This window comes from Ambystoma mexicanum, chromosome 8 (genome assembly GCF_040938575.1).
Source record: "Ambystoma mexicanum isolate Mex_15411 chromosome 8, UKY_AmexF1_1, whole genome shotgun sequence".
NCBI classification, from domain to species: Eukaryota; Metazoa; Chordata; class Amphibia; order Caudata; family Ambystomatidae; genus Ambystoma; species Ambystoma mexicanum.
In genome coordinates, this window is record NC_090929.1 from 492,226,503 (window position 1) to 492,243,440 (window position 16,938).

Below are 16,938 nucleotides of genomic sequence, written 5' to 3' on the forward strand. Positions count from 1 at the left end.
GGCTGCAAGTCCCTAAAACCTTCTCCATCAGGGTTGGATTGGCCCCTCTGCCTTTCGGCCCGTGGCCAAGCCGAAATCGTCCCTGGGGAGTGGGGGCCGGTTTCTGGCCATTCCTGGGCCAGGTTGGAATTTTGTTTTGTTTTTTTAAAACAATATTGGTATTTTTCAATGTTTCTTTTTTCTTTTTTAAAAGACTTTTGTACTTCTTAGGTCAATAAATGAGTACCAACACAGATTGGGTGATATCGTATGCATTTTTGTTTGATAAAAAAAAGAGCTTAAGGGTAAGTGCTATACAACAACATATTATAATTTGGCCTGGGAAGTCTGCTTGGATTCACAGTAATTTGACAATATGGATCTACACACACAGAGAGTAATGATACATAAGGTGATCCATTCTTGCATGAAATGTGTATCACATTAGTGAAATCACCACCATATTTTTCGTAGTGTACTTTGGAACAATGCTATTTGATGCCACTTCCTGTTTTGTCAAGTGGTGAAAGGTCATGTTTTATCGCTTCCTGTGATGTCACTTTGGGGTGGGGTCAAATCAATGACATCCCTTCCGATGATATCAGAGGTCAAGGGTCGTGAGGCGACAGATGGGCCACTTATTAAAGGGTGAAGGGTGGGCCACTTTTTTTTTTTGGGTGACCGGGCCCATTTCTTGTCCCAGTCCGACGCCGTTCTCCATAGCTCACCCTCGGTGCAGACGCCATAGCAGCAGCTCTCACCCAACCGAGCAGCACTTCTCACCCACGATGCAGGCGTCTGAAGGCTAGGGCAAGTGAAGCATTGTTTAACTTGCTACGAGCTCCATGCAGAAATAGGCCAAGCCTCACTTCCTTGGCTAAACTGTGCAAATGGGTATATGTTTTGGGATTTACAAACTACACTTCGGGTCGGATTCATCTTGATAATGGCATGGCAACGACACTCTTTCCCACTTATGTGGGAGACAAACAAAAGTGCGTCTGCGCCCCATTAATAGGGTGACCAGATGTAAAAAGTTAAAAACCGGGATAGGGTAACTAACATAAAAGTAGGACCAACTCTTGAAAGTGGCTATCAAGGCACTACACTTCAGTAGCGTTTGGAGGAGAAGGGGGTGTTACTGTTCAAAGAAACACATACTATATTACAAACTAACACTACCTTAAATTGTAAATGCAGCATTTCTTCTGTAGAAGATTGTGCATTCCTGCCTGCAAGCTATGAAGAGCTACTACAAAAAACCAGGACCACTGCACTTTCCAAATGGGAACATAATTTTGAGAAAGGGGGGCTGGTCAACAAATACCGGGACAGTCCTGACAAAACCGGGACGTTGGTTACCCTACCCATTATTCTTTAATTATCCATCTTTCTGATTTAGTCTACAGTCAGTTCGTCTCTTCCCCCCTGAATTTTGGGACCACATCTGCCCCCATTAGCGATGATTAAATCTTATTCGATCGCACCCTGGTCAGTTTACAAGACGCTCTATGTCCCTGGAAGCCTTTGCAAGGAATAATCACTTATTCATCAACACCCTAATGAAATGTATGCATAAAACACCAACAAACATGCATGGCGTCTAGGGGATAATTTGCTGAAAGTTATATTACAACCAAAATCTCTGTTTGGAAACCTTTCCATCACAATTTGACCGGCCACTCTTAGTGTGAAGAGAAAAAAAAAGTCAAGTGATGGCAGCTTACATAAGGGCTCTGGATTTAAAAAAAATAATACATTTTAAAAATTGCCCAGTCTGTCTCTGATCCCCCTTATTAAAGAAGTATACATTCATTCCAGCCATAACTTATGGTTTGGAGATGCTAACTTCAAGGACTGAAAGAACCTTAGGGAGGAAGGAAAACAAAAAAAATAACCCACCAAGGACAATTTTAAACGGAGGGACATTTTGAAGGGCTGGCTTGGGTTACCACACAACACCTCCGCTGCCCTTAACCAATTGAGGTTAAGCTCTGCTAGTTCGGTGGGTAAATTATGTTCACTGTGTGCATTTCAAAATATATGCCAAAGAATGGGATCTAACATTTATACAAAGAAAAACCAAAAACAACTATGCAAAAAGGGACCTCCCGAATATTAAATGCATTTCGGACAGCAAATGAAACATTTCTTAAATCCATTAATCTCGAATAAGCTCTTATCTCCCTCTAGAAGGAAACATCCACATTTTGGAAAAAAATGAAGAAAAGGAGGAGTGGTATTGGCTAAAAATATTAAAAATTGCCCAATCATTCAGAAAAGCGCTAAACTCTATATTCATCAACTGTATCCTGCAGGATTTGGCACACCTCTCAAACATATTAGCTCTTTCCTTAACAGACTGTCACTTTTTTTTAAATTACTAAATTTACTTGAAACCAAAAATAGTTGGACTTAGAAAAACAATACAAAAGGTCTAAGCGATTAGGTTGGTCATACTCAAATAAAAATGCATTTTTTTTAAAGATTGGTTGGAATCTTTTCTTTGCTACTATATTTAATTGGAGGTTTTAATTCTTACCGAGTAATGTTTCTTTTAGTTTTTATTATAGTTATTGATGTAGTTTTCTTTTTTCTCCCCCCTTCTCACTTTGTGATGAATTTATGACAATTTATGAGTGTAATGTTTAATTGTAACCATAGGGTGCTCTCAATTTTAAAAAAATAAATAAATAAATAAATAAACACCTTTTCGTTAGGGTGTGTATTGAGACAAATCACTTTATAAGAACGGTTTCAAGGTGAAGGACTATCAGATTCACATTTCAAATGTGGCATTTCTTAGGGTAACCAAAATGTGCTTTGCTTTTCTGCAAATCGCCAGGATTGATTTCCCCAAAGAGAGAAGGTGCTGTTCACCATATGCTGCTGTTCCGCCCATCAGCCCAGCCCACTGGTAACAGGGTTGGGGGGAGCCCAGATTAAATGTTCTCCTAGCACTGCCAGTGGGGGCGAGGAAGGGACATTTTTAAAAAATTAAAACCGTATCACTGAATGGGCTGATGGCACTTATATGGGCCAGTCGCAGTTGGAATGTGCATATGATCAGGCGATAGGGAGTTCCAGAGAAGGGGGGAGCCGGCAGGTTGGTGAGGAAGACAACACAGGGTTAGGATGAGAAGAGAGGGGAGTGCAGAATGCAAGGTGGCGAGTGGCAGGAGCAAGATTCTGCCAAGTATGGGGGGGCAGGGTGACGGATGGATTCAAACACAAAAAGAAGAGATTTTTAATGGATAGCCACCCCACATGAAGACAGTACACAGTGGTGGGAAAGGAGTAGGGGAGGTTGTAGAGAGTACAGGTAGGAAAGTACAATACCATGTTGAGAGGGGCAAAGGAGTAGAGCAAGAGCTGCACGAGGTGGAGCAGTATTCCAGCCTGTGGAGGACCAGGGTAGGGCGGATTATGGAGCCTGGATCAAGTACTCAGGAATCAAGGATCAAAGTCCCACAAATCAGGCTCAAATAGAATCTGCGGCATGCAAGAGCCGCCAATAGAACAGCACTGTGCCCGTAGAACGTGGACATTCTAGAGGGGGGCGGAGAGGGAGAACCCTGCATGGTGAAGGAGGCAGTGGGATGGTGGAAGATTAGGACGTTCACTTGAATAGACTGGAGGGGAGCGTGTGGCCTCCCCTATGGGCAGGCACTGCAGGGAACAGGAGACTAACGCAATTGGAGGTTTTGGACCCCTGAACAGAGGCAAGGAGTTCAAGGTCAATGGAAAGACAGGCATGGAGCTTGGGGCCCTGGACGAGCAGTCAAGAAGAATAACCACATACAGAATGTGAGATCCTTGCACCTCCAGAGAAGCTTCTTGCGCCTAGGTTTGTCCTCTTTCAGAGGAGGCCAAAGAGCCCAGAGGCCAGGATTTAGTCAACACTCCACCCTGTAAGAAAAACTTTGCGATGTGCATTCTTTTCGTCTACTATGCAAATGAGACATCAAGTGTTGCCACTAACAATCAAAAGTTTAATATATACATTAAAAAAGCGCAGCTACTGTATTGAGGAGAGCGAAGAATGCTAAATTTAAGAAGTCTGCCAAACTGTGTTTAACCATTTAGTAACTATGCCACACAGGGGCCCATCTTGTGACCAGCTTTTTTTTTTTCATTCTGCAAAGAAGAATTGGAGGTCGGCTTTGCAAAGCTCAACAATATTTGTATCAACAACCATGTGAAGGAAAGGTTTAAGAACTGAAAGGTTTATGTACATGTACTCCCCTAGCATATTACCACGGTATAGAGTTCTGCGAACACTGAACTGCCATGTTTGTACCACTGCTTCTAGCTTGTGTGAGGCAAGGTGGTAGATGGTACTGCGCATGCATTTGCCATGAAAGACCTTTGTCTAGCATGTAGTAATGCTCATCATCAGTTCTCACTGCCGACATTTTTCCTCTCTGGCATATGCAAGCATGTTTTATGTTGATGCTTTCTTTTAACTAGCAACATTAGTAGGCGGAAGTCATCACATTGCAAGTGCTCTCGCCTGCCTCATAGCGTGTGTGAATCTTTAAAGGAATATATTCACCTTGACTAAATGTATTACGCTATGTTGTCCTCCCTGAGAACATCAACTAGCATGGCAGAATGCAGCTGGCATGAAAAGGCTTGTATAATGAGGGTTTGTTCTCTATCAGCAACAATGTTTCAAGGTGAGACCTTGCCCCGTTGGAAACGCCCCTTCCAACGAAACACATTTAGTCTTGTGCTGCCGTTGGTCATGTTTTATTACTGCTTCACTAAAAACTGTTAACCAATCCCCGGAATCGTGAGTGATCATTACACCATCATATCCAGATCAATATCACCTACCTAGATCTCCCTTTTTTTTGTTTTAACATATATGCTCCAGAGAATCCAAATTGCTACTGCTCTCCACTCATTAACCTCCGAAAATTGACTTCCAACCCTGCTTTGGCCGCCATGTGCCGACTTCAGTCGACAAAAGACGAATTCAAATTCCTCTGCACAGTCTAAGCCATCCATGATCTGGGGGAAATAGATTCAGAACTACTTCCCTGCCAGCAGTCATCAAAAAAAATACAAATTGTACAAAAAACACAGCATACATCATGGAACTCGACTAGACGGAGTTTAAGTTGAACTATTGCTTTGCAATTCAGTCTTAACTTTCTTTACTTTAAAAAAAAGACATAGAAGTCCAAGTAAATGAGCGAAACCAACTACCACGTGTACAGAACTCCACAAAACGAAAACATTTCATAGACAGCCAATTTATGGCCATGCTAGCAGCATTGCGTTTCCTGGGGTGGACTGAAAACTTCTATCACGCTTCCCCTTCAGAGTTTGCTGCTATGGCTGGCCACCGCTTCTGCTCATCCTCCAATCTTCACCAAGACTGCAAAATAGTCAATCCCAAACTGTTATTAGATCTTTCTCCAGCTTTACTCTACAGATACGGACTCCCCACCCGGCAGCACACCAGGCTCAAACTATCACAGCCATCAAGACACAGTTTCCACCTGAACCGCTATTCGGATTCATTTTGTATTCTAGCGTGGAGAGACCACATTGGGGGTGTACGATTTGCAAATTTGTTTGAACAACAAACCTTCCTGGTCACTAGGATAGGCGGAATGCCAGGACAAGTCTCCAACTATGCCCTAACCGTCCCAGACTTCCTGCTCCACACACAGTCTTTTTTTGCTGCTGCATGTCCTCAGATAGACATCCCTGCTGCAGCCAGGTCAGTCATCTGCCCTCGACCCAAATCTCAGACAACACTTCTTCACAACCATCAATTCTTCTAGCCACTCCAAATCTTCGCACGTCAGCAACTATTAGTTATTCTATTACCTTGTCAAATCTTATCCTCCAGTGACCCTCCAAGCTGAATTACAGATTTGTAACTTAGTTGCAATACCCAAACTCCAAAACGACCAAGGAGGGGGCACAGGCATGGTAAACAGACAGATCAACAGCCTGGAGTTAAAACGCAACTGATTACAATCTTGATTCTGCAACGAGGGAACGTCAATGTACTTCTGTCATCGCTGGTCATCTATTGTACCATCCCATCAATAGAACCGTTGAGACGAGAGACAACTAAGAACGGAAAAAAGTTGTAGGCTTTGTAAAAATGGAGCCTCTGGAAAGAATTAAGCACCTTTATTTTCCATTGCCCCCGTACGACCAATCTTAAAATGATTTGCTTACAAGGGTGTTCCGATTTTAGGTTTGTACATACAGATGAACTGTTAGAGTTTAGATGCAAGGAAGGAGAGAATATTTCCCCATTGCTCGCACTTATTAGATTTGTAACCCTTTTATAGAATGTTATCTTTTGATGATGTAAATCTTGTCTAAATCTTACTTGAATTCATTTGACAACCCACATTTACCACTCATGTTTTATATGTAATATTTGTGTACGTTTTTTATATGAATTGATTAAGGTTTTAATTTTAAACCAATCACAATAAAAAAAAGAAAGAAAGATTGGTACAAGGCCAGAAGGATAGCAGTTTTCATTACTGTTAACAGGCTGTTTCTAAACCCACCAGGCTTCCTTTTGATCTCTAGGTACTATTATCTCTACGTGCTTCTCCCTCGTCACAGTACTTACTTATGAAGGTGAATGAAGATTACCGGTAAGTGATCTGAGCGTTATTAGGTGTCTAGACTGACATTTAGACCCAAAACAACAGTTGCACTAACAGAGGTTGGGACGGTATACACCAAATTGCTCGAATGAACAATTGACCAATTTTAAAGGGTCACAATTGACCTTTTCATATATGTGGTTTTAGGTTGGGTGGGGGGTTTCCCCCCACATATATGTTACAATTGACCTTCACAATTCGGTCAATTGTGAAAAGGTCAATTGTAATTCGAACAGTTGTAAAACAAACAATTCGTATACAACCGTTGGGACAACATCGCTACCACTTCGAACTTCACGGGCTCTTCCTCAAATGCCAGATTCAATTCAAGCACTCGATCCAACTGGCCTACTCTGTAAAAGTTGCAGCAGCGGACAACTCGTGGAAGTTATGAAGAACTTTGTTGTTCCACATCAGGTGAGGTACTCACAGCCAAGATTGTGGTAACTTTTTGAGATGAATATCATGACTGCACTTTTGGAAGTCATTCGATTTTTTTGGGGAAGGCCTCATGCTTAAAATGTTGGGGAGTAAAAGGACTTGCACAACAAAAACAATGGAAGTCAATAGTTTAGATAAGTTTGCAAGTACCTTCTGTCTTTTCAAGTATGAGAACAAACAAGAAAACAAGTTAGCAGGTGTAATGGGGAATTCCTCAAACCTGCTGCAACCAGTGGATGTGGGAATCAGAGTCTAGCTACGGAACTGGAAATGCCACCCCCATGTTTAAAAAATATTCCTGAAGCTCTGCAATTAGAAGTTGTAGGTTAAGCATAGTGCACTATATGAATGCTGTTGAATGCCTAAAGGTGGGAGAGGCATAGCAGGCTCAAGCCAGCTTGGTTTTTGTGTCCGACCCCAGACTTGCCCCAACTAGGAGCCAATGGACTTGGTGCCCGAATAGAGGCCTGCCTGCTTGCCCCACCTGCCACTTCCACCATGCTTAAAAAAAAATGAGAAAACAAAAGTGTTATTTGTCGGAGGGGGGTTTACCCAACACTCACTGACTCCACGCAGTGAATCATTCTGCTGGAGGGCTGCAACCTGCATGTAGGGCCCCAGGGCATTTTCATATGTATATGAAAGCCCTCGCCACCCAACTCCCCCAGTTCAAATCCTCAGGCTACCCTCTCAACTCCTCCCACGATGCCTCCCATCTATTTATTTTTTTATAACATTTTCTTAAAACGGAACATATATCCTTGTTGCAGTTTTGTTTCTGCTGCAGTCTGGAAGTGAGAAAGTTTAAGGGGTTATCACTTTGTATTATGATGCCTGCAATGTTTAATCAAGTTGAGGAAATAAAGCTAGAATGGTACTCATTTTGAGTAACAAATAATTTTACAATTTTTCAGGTTGGTGTATGATCTAACAAGTATTATTTTAATTCAAACCCAGTATAATTTAGCACATGTTTGCCAACATGCCTCTTTCCAATAGGTGTTGCTAAATCATCTCCCACCCGCCACCACCACTTTACATTCTGGGACTTAAAATCCTGGATGCCATTATCTAAAAGTCCCAAAAAGCAAACAAAAAAAAAATGGGTCGGGCCCACCATCATGTGCAGCATGTTGGGATATGTATTCTGTTGCTATTCGTATAGCATCAACGCCATGGTTGACTTGAAAGTGTTTACATAGCGAGTTGCGCTTGTGTTTGGCCAAAATAGCCAAGCCAAACCCCCTGGCCGGGCTCTCGCTCAGCTCTCTCCATTGTAATTGGTTATTTATAAGGGGGATCCCGGGGGGGGGGGGAAACGCGAAGCGTTTCCCCCCGGGGAAGTTTTTGGCGCTGCACACGGCCAGCGAGTGGCCGTGGGGGGCAGAGCACCTCCCCAGGGTATTTAAGGGGCCAGGGAAGGTTCGGGAGGCAGGCGACAGTTGGACTTGGTGATTGTCCCGTTGCCTGCTCCAGAGGCTTCCCTGAGTGAGTGGGGCCCAGGTCGTGGTTAGAGCAGGTGAGGTAGGGTAGTTAGAGTGGGGGAGGGTTGATATAGTGTCAGGCATATAAAAAAAAAAAACACTATAATAATAAGAAGGTGGGGGAGTTCAGGCTAGTTGGGGGTAGCGTAGATAAGTTACCCCCCCCCCACCTCCTTACCTGATCCGCCGCTGGGGTTTAACTGCGTCTCGGTGGGCGGCGTGGGTTCGGGAGGCTTTCGTCCTGTTTAGCCGCCGGGCTTCGGGGATCTGCGTTGTCTGTGTGGGAGCGGTGTTGGTGGTCAGGACGCATCGCTTTTGCGGGGCCTGCGCGTGTGTCGGGTCCTGCGCCCGTTAGTGAGGGGAGCGCAGGCCCGGGCTGGGGGGTGGGCTCGGGCAGTGTAATAAGGGCAGGGAGCCCGGGGACACTTCCTGCCCAGCAGCACACAGCCTCGGGGCTACGCGGCTCTGCACGGCCCCTCTGGGTGCTGGGGGGGGGGTCGCCTGTAAGAGGTAGCGAGACCAGTGGGCCCCATATCGGGTGCGTGGCTCAGGGTGCGGTGGCAGCCGCCGGCCAGAGAGGGCAGAGCGAGCTCCTTAAAGGGGTCGCTCCATTTGTCTGTTTTCTGTCGGGTGCGGGAATATAGTGTGCCACTAGGGGCCAGGGCGGGCTGTGGATTGGGTGATTGTGTCAGCGGGCTGCACAGGGTTGTTAGTGTTGATTATTAGCATTTGGGGGGGGCTTGTGGGTGGCCTGCTAGTACTGTAGGGAGAGGGGCAGTGAGGAGAGGGGGTAGTTTTTTGGTGGGGGGGCAAAAATATTAAAAAAAAATAAAAATAAAAAAACGCTAGATAAATAAATAAAATAAATAGAATATAGGTATAAGGTTGGTTGCAAAGCGGGAGTTATTTAACTCCTGGTGTTATTATTGGTTAGTGCAATTTCTTTTGGGTTTCCCCGCTACTAGGGGTCCTTCTTTCCACGGGTAGGCCCGGCTCGGGGGCTTAGATAGCGGGTGAGCAACAAGGGGCATATTTTAGTGCGCCATTCAGTGTGGGTGCACTATGGTGGGCCAAGGTGCGGGCAGGAAGGGGTTGGTTGATGCGAGGGCTCTGAGGGAGGCCCTGGCAATAATTGGCAGGGCAAATAAGACCCAGCTGGGGGGTGGCGGTGGGAGAGGTCACGGGTGAGAGTGAGACAAGTGGGGGTAGGCCGCAGCGTACAGCGGCAGCGGATGGGGCTCTCGCGGCAGTGGCGGCTTCCACCCCCGCAGCGGGGAGAGGGGAGCTGTGGGAATACAGGGGTAGGAAGATGAGGAGGGAGATAGACAGGAGGGCGTCCGGGGAAGAGATGATTTCGGGTTGGCAGCCATGTGGGGAGGGAATGAAAGATAGCACTAAGGAAGCAGGGAGTGCTCAAATGGAGGAGGCTCAAAGGAAGCGGGGAAGAGGGGGGAAATACCTGCGTAAGAGTGCGGGTGGGAGGAGGAGGGAGAGGTCCCCTTCAATTGAGGTGGATAGGGCGGGGTGCGGAACGCCCCCCCCGGGTAGGAGGAGTGGGGGCGGAAGGCGCTGCACAGCCCCCGCTGGTCAGGTGGAGGTAGAGGGTTTGAGAACGGCCCCTCCTCGGTCAGCGTACGGAGAGCCTAGAGGGTGCAGCACGGCCCCTAGCAATGAAGACTCCAGGGTGGAGGTCGGAGCGCCTCGCCCGAGTGAAGAGGACCAGGCAGGGGTTTCCACGGCCCCGCCGAGAAGACGTCAAAGGAGTGGCGGGGTGGACACCCCGGGCTCGCAAGAAGAAGATCAACTCGACTGGGGGCACAGGCTCGCAGCCACAATGGTATTGGACGGGTGATGAAGTTGGTTTTGAGGATTATGTGGGGCAGTGGATGGTTATAGGACTGTGGGTGAAAGGGGGGGGGAGAGGAAGTTGGTATTGGGAGCGGGAAAGGCAGGCGCAGGGTGGTCGGGGGGCAAGAAGGCGGGGGAACGGTTGGTTGGGTGAGTCTGCTGACATGTTTTGTCCCCGCAGTAGGAGCCCTATAAGGAAGGAGATGAGGAGCATTGGTGTGGACGCGAGACAGCAGGTGCGGAAAGAGGTGAGTGGGAAAGGGAATGGGCATCTGCATGGCAGAGAGGAGTCCCAAGAGGAGGAACGGGAAATGAAGGGTCTGGTTTGCAAGGGCTGAGGAAAGAAGTTGGTGTACAGGCCATTGGAGCCTTGGGGGTTGAGAAGAGCATTTGCTTGGTGGAGATTCAGACGGACAAGGTGGTGGAGCCATTGGGGCTCGATGTGCAAGGGGGAAAAGAAAAGGAGGTTGAATTGAAAGGAAAGGAGAGAAAATTGCCATACATGGGGATAACAAAACCGTTGGGGGCGCACTTGATGGCGGCGACCAGGGAAAAGATTCAGGCGGGGGAATTTGTAGATGTTTTTAAATTGCTCCATAGGGAAGTGAGAGCTAAGGAGGGGTCTAAAGAAGAGGAGAGGGAACTGGCTGCGCGACCAAGGGTACCGGTGACTATTGAGAATTGGACGTCGGCATTTATCATTTATGCCAGTGTATATTGTGAAAAATTCCCAGAGCGTTTCGTGGCCCTGCTTAAATATATGGACGTAATTAGGAGGGCGTTCACAAGTTTTGGGGGTTTTGCCTGGGTACGCTATGATGAGGAATTCAGAGCGAGAATGGTGGAGGACAGTGAGGCGGTCTGGGGGGAGATAGACATGGATCTTTGGCTGCAATGGATGGCTCCAACGAGGCCTGCCCCGACATTGCACACAGCAAGTGAGCTGCCTGTGCCTTACCGGCCCTTTCTTGGTCGCCCCGCCCATGAGGGGGCGGGGTGAGGAGGCAGAGGTCAGCCCTCGACAGCATGTTGGGCGTTCAATAAAGAAGGCTGCACGAGGTGGATGTGCAAATTTAAACACGAGTGCAGCAGGTGTGCGGGTCGGCATCCGGTTACGGATTGTTTTCAGGCAGGGGACAGTGGGTCAGGGCGAGGAGCGGGGCAAGGAGGTGGGGGGGGGGGGGGGGAAGGACCGCATGCCAGGTAAATTGGGGTGTGCTGGTAGGTCGGGCTCAGTTTAGCGTAAAAGGTGGGGAGGAACAAGGTTTGATGAAAGGTTTCGGGGGGCGATTTAAAGGGGGTAGCAGAGAGGTGAGAAGGAAGAATAGTAGGTAGGGGAGGGCCGCAGGGGGGTGTAGTTGTGGAAATTGTTAAGAGGTGGTGGCCGTCGTTTGGAGGGCATGGTTGACAGTGGCGAAGCCCTCACGCTTGCCACACGACAGGGTGAGTAAGCTTCAGGCTGCATGGACGGAGGGCGGGAGCGCCTCTGGTGCAGCAGGGGGAAAAAATTGGAGCAACGAAGCAAGGTGCCGGAAGAGGAATTTATGAGGCATGGTCTGCATGGACGGGGGCGCAGGTTTGGCCCCTGGTGCAGCGGTGGAGAGGAGTAAGGCAGAAAAGGGGCCGCATGGACCGGGGTGCACTAGGGCCCCTGGTGCAGGTGGGAAACAGGTGGTAAGGGACGCAAGGAGCTTGAAGATGGTTATAAGGAAGGGACTGCATGGACGGGGGTGCAGGTTTGGCCCCTGGTGCAGTGGCGAGAGGAGTAATAAAGTAAAGGACTTGCAAGGATGGGGGTGCACGTGGGCCCCCGGTGCAGGGGGGGCAACGCAGGGCCAAATTAACAAAGGTGATGGAAGGTGGGGGGGGCAAGGGGAGCAGGAGGGTAATAGTTTAGGGGAAAAAGGGGGGCCAAGTGGGTTTAGGTGTATTGTTTAAAGGTTAGGTGAAAGGGGCGGAATATAGGGGGACAGGCAGGAGAGGACCTTGGGTGTTTCCGGAGAGGGTTAAGGAGATGGCCAGAAAGGATAGGGTACGGAGGAAGGTGTTATTAGTGGTGTGGGAAGGGTTAGGAGGTTGGAACTCATTCACTTAGGAGGGGTGCAGCATCTGAAGGTAGCAGGTTGGACTATTCAGAGGAGTAGGGGAATAGGTTGGGACGCGGGGAGTAAGGGAGATGCAAAGGGTATGCCAGGGACCGGGTCAAACAGAAGGTCTTTATAAAATTTTTGCAGTAGGTAGCGGGAGTGTTGCATTTATTAAGATGTTGTTGATTTGCAAGTGATTTTGTAATTTCTTTTTCAGATGCTGTCAGGAGGTACGGTTAGATGTCAAAAATCTGGTTTTTGGGACATTCTAGGGTTAAGTGGGCGGGGAAAGAAGCTGAGGAAAGGGTTGTTGACAGGCAACTGGGTTGCAACTATAAAGATGTGGTGGTAAGATGGTCCGGTTTTGGGGGGCTGGGCTGGGATCAGTTGCTTCCTATGTCGGCTGGGTTGAGGGAAAACTAGGGGCCTCCAGTTGGGGGGGAATAGTCTTGGTGGGGAAAAGGATGTGGTACGGGATACGGGTGTGGCTCTTTTCAGGAAAATAATAAGGGTTTTTGTTATGGGTCCGACAAGTGTGGCCTCAAGCAACTGTAGGGGGGATTAAGTGTTTGCCACAGAGAGTTGGGAGGGGAGCGAGAAATGAGGGTCCGATAGAGCGGGCAAGGAAGGGGAAAACAGAGAGATGGTAGAATTTTGTACATCGGTGTCAGTACAGGTTTTGGAACGTAAGGAGATGGTTTAGAAAGGATTGATGAGTGTAGAGAGGATGGGTAAAATTTCCGGTTTGGGCAACAATCATCATCTGGCGGACTTGAGCTCTTGGCGGGGAGATTGGTTGAGGAGTTGGAGGTAAGAGAATTGGTGAGGGGGGGTGGTGCAGAAAGAACACCTCAGGGGAGGGTTTTTCTGGTGCCGGGGCATGGCCCCTTTTGATGTGGGGGGAGGGAAGCACAATGGGGGAATGACACGGGAAAGGATGGGGTGGTGCTGTTTGCACAAGCGGGCCACCACGTGGGAACAGGTATTGTGCCTGGAGGGGCATGGCGCCGGGGAGAAAGCGGGACGCCTGGAAAAGGGGTAAGGAGACGGTAGGTTCCAAGGGATAGTTAGGGAGGAAATGGCTTTATTTAATTGTTGGGTAAAAATGAGAATGTTTAATTATTTAATTGGTTTAAAATATGTCTTTAGTTTGGAAGGCCATGGAGGCAGGTAAGCGTTTAATTGTAAGCTTTGGCCTGTCACATTAAAGCGACCTTTTCCACTTTTAAATGAGTCTGGGTTTTTGTGCAGTAAGCCAAAGGGGGGGCTCCGGGGGGAACGCAAAGCGTTTCCCCCGTGGAAGTTTCTGGCGCTGCACACGGCCAGCGAGTGGCCGTGGGGGGCAGAGCGCCTCCCCAGGGTATTTAAGGGGCCAGGGAAGGTTCGGGAGGCAGGCGACAGTTGGACTTGGTGATTGTCCCGCCCTCCCACCCCCTTCATTTTGGGTTAGGTCTGGTTTTAGGAAAGGGGGATGGGGGACAACTGTACTTGGTTTCGGCTGGGTTTTTTTACGTCCCATGTCAGGTCTTACGGGGTTTTTTGGTCTGTTAAGGAGCTATTATAGGGTAGTTTTGTGTGACAGGTCGGGGCATCAGTGAAGTTGTAAGGTGCAAGTTTGGTGCTGATGTGGCAGGTCAGACTGGCTGCAGGTCATAGGATGGGGGAGATTGGTGTAGAGGGGAGTGTGAGGGGTATTGAAGTGGTCCTGGGCTCCGGGGGCATGGCCCCTTTTGATGTGGGGGGAGGGAAGCACAATGGGGGAATGACACGGGAAAGGATGAGGTGGTGCTGTTTGCACAAGCGGGCCACCACGGGGAACAGGTATTGAGCCTGGAGGGGCATGGCCCCGGGGAGAAAGCGGGACGCCTGGAAAAGGGGTAAGGAGACGGTAGGGTCAAAGGGATAGTTAGGGAGGAAATGGCTTTATTTAATTATTTAATTGGTTGTTTAAAATATATGTCTTTAGTTTGTAAGGCCATGGAGCCAGGTAAGCGTTTAATTGTAAGCTTTGGCCTGTCACATTAAAGCGACCTTTTCCACTTTAAAATGAGTCTGGGTTTTTGTGCAGTAAGGCAAAAGGCGGTTTCTCAGCACGAACCGGGCAATCGAACCTATGTCGCTCCACGCCGTCTTGCTTAAGGCGAGCGCGTTGCCTCTGAACTATCCTCCCGAGACCGGGACCTCTCCATGACAACTCTGGCTCCCCCCATATGCATGATTAACCGGCTGCTATTATTTGGACTTTTTTTTTTTTATCTTGTATTTTTTAAAAGCTTCCAAAAAAAGGTGCTGCACCTCAGTGCTGCTAGCCACTGACTTGGGACTGGTTTAGCACTCCAAAGTTTCCTAGCCGACATGCACTTCACTCCCAGTCACCTTCTTAATGCGTGCTGTTGCTGTATAGTGCGTCATTGGCCACCTCAGCTCCCCAGCACACCCGCGTGCACTAACTATACATAATAAAAGCAGCCCTCAGAAACACAAGGCACCACTCCCAGCGGCACAAACAAGCAGGTGACAGGTTGAGGTTCCACCTAAAGAGCTGCACAAAAAATTCAGACGGTGCTAAGGTCAAAACTTAATTAGTAAAGTGGGTGGGTGGGTGGAGTGGCTGGCAGAGCTGGAGTCTGAATGTTCAGTTATTCCCTTGATGCGTGTTCTCTTACCTTGCAGCTGAGCCGACAGCGTCTCCTGCTGTTGCTTGAACTTGAGGGACAGGGTCTCCGAGCTGTGCACCTTCTCCTGCAGGTGGCGATACAGGTAGATGCCGGAGCCCAAACACAGCAATGCCAGCAGGCAGAAGCCCGTCTGTAAGAGGCCCTTCTGCCTGCGCCAACCGCAGGCACCGTGGCCCATGGTCGGAGAACGCAGCCCCAAGTCAGCGAGGGCCGAGCCCTCGGACCCCCGGTATCATCTTGGCTGGAGTGGACCGCGTCCCCTATCGGCCATGCGTGTTTACACCTACAGGTCCTCAGCCTTTCCGAGCCATCCCCCAGCGTGTCCAGAGCATCAGCGTGCCACCCCAGCCGCTTTCAGCTTCATTGCCGAGCGTGCATTTTACACATATGTGCTCACACCAACAACCACTGGAAGTTCCACGCGTGCACCCGTGTCCTGTTGATCAGACTTTCCAATCGCTTCCTGTATCGAGTTCAACTGTTCACAGTCTTGGTTGTGATCCTGGTGTACTTGTGTGGCAGCTCTGCGGCTCGCCTCGCCCATTCGATGTGTGCATCACAACACAGCTGTTCTTGGCCCTTCAAGTCCAAGCACGAAACAACCCAACAGTTCTTAGCGACTGCGCATGTGCAAGACGGATCTTAATCGTGCAATGACAGAAGGCATCTAGGTTTGGGGTATAAGCGAGCATTTATTTCATATCCACAAGAAGCAGGACTATTTCCACATAAAGCACAGTTTTTTATTGTTTTTGTAATCGGGCATAAGGCACGGTTTCATGTGCCTGCATCGCAGGAAAGGCAGCAGATATATCCCCCATGCCTAGCTGGACCACAGCATCACCCGTGTGGCCATTTCAAGGTCCGTTATTCGCCTTTCAGCCCTGTTCGTTGCACGTAATGATTTTAAAAAGTTCACCACAGATCCGGCCAGCAAATCTTTCCCCTGGGGTCGCCGAAAACAGAAGTCACACCGTCCAGTGGCAAGCCTGAGCTGTAACAGAAGAGAAACAACAAAGTTTTGTGGGCTCCCTTGGAGAGAAAAAAGAAACCTCTGAAGGCGTCCGCGTTTTCGTTTTTCACTCCGGGGACGTAAAAAAAGCTCCGTGCAGCAGCAGATCCTGGGGCGTGACCTTCGCTATCTCACAGACAAGGCGCGGGGAGGATTCAATTGATGGAAACGCGTGTTTCGGAGAAAGAACGGTCCCTGCTGCAGATATGCTAGTGATACCCGCACCCCCCCCCCCTTTCTCCGCCTCCTCCCAGAACTTGCTACATTTCAAAGAGGAAGCAGAAGCAGCCCAGAGGTGACTGACTAGGAAACAGACCAATGAGAGGCGGAACGTTAGCGCGAACACGCCCACTTACGGGGGTGTTCCAATGATGGGAAATGGAAAAGGAGGTGGTGCAAACATATTGATGGGCTTTAATGGGTACAGGGACTCGTGAATGACTGCAGAGCCATCCGTAAAGGGCCCGAAAAGAGCCACATATATATACATTGGAGGAAGGCTTAACACTTATTCAACCCTGCAGAGCATGCCTACTTTCATGGAGTACAGGAAATGAGCACAGCCCCAAGCCGTCTCACCTCTAATGATGCACATGGGAAAACGCGCCGGCAGTACAGTGCCCTCCGCCTCCAATAGGGACCATATATGGGCTGTACGGATGAGGTGGGCTTGCGTCCTGCCGTCCTCTAATGGGAGGACTTCAAATATGCATGTGGGGCGGGGAGCCCTTCGGGATAAATGCGTTTGCAAAGTATGGT

The 16,938-nt window shown here is 48.5% G+C and overlaps 1 protein-coding gene across 4 annotated transcripts in view; it reads right to left on the minus strand.

Moving 5' to 3' along the window:
• LOC138472131 (Golgi integral membrane protein 4-like) overlaps positions 1–16,424 on the minus strand; it is a 439,726-nt gene extending 423,302 nt beyond the window's left edge. For 3 of the 4 annotated variants that reach the window (XM_069610138.1, XM_069610137.1, XM_069610135.1), the window contains exon 1: positions 15,156–16,423. In XM_069610138.1, coding sequence (XP_069466239.1) covers positions 15,156–15,345 — 190 coding nt within the window. In that variant the 5' untranslated portion in view covers positions 15,346–16,423. Of the gene's footprint in view, positions 1–15,155 lie in introns of all 4 variants that reach the window. The other variant, XM_069610136.1, reaches the window with a different exon arrangement.
• Positions 16,425–16,938: the final 514 nt, after the last annotated feature.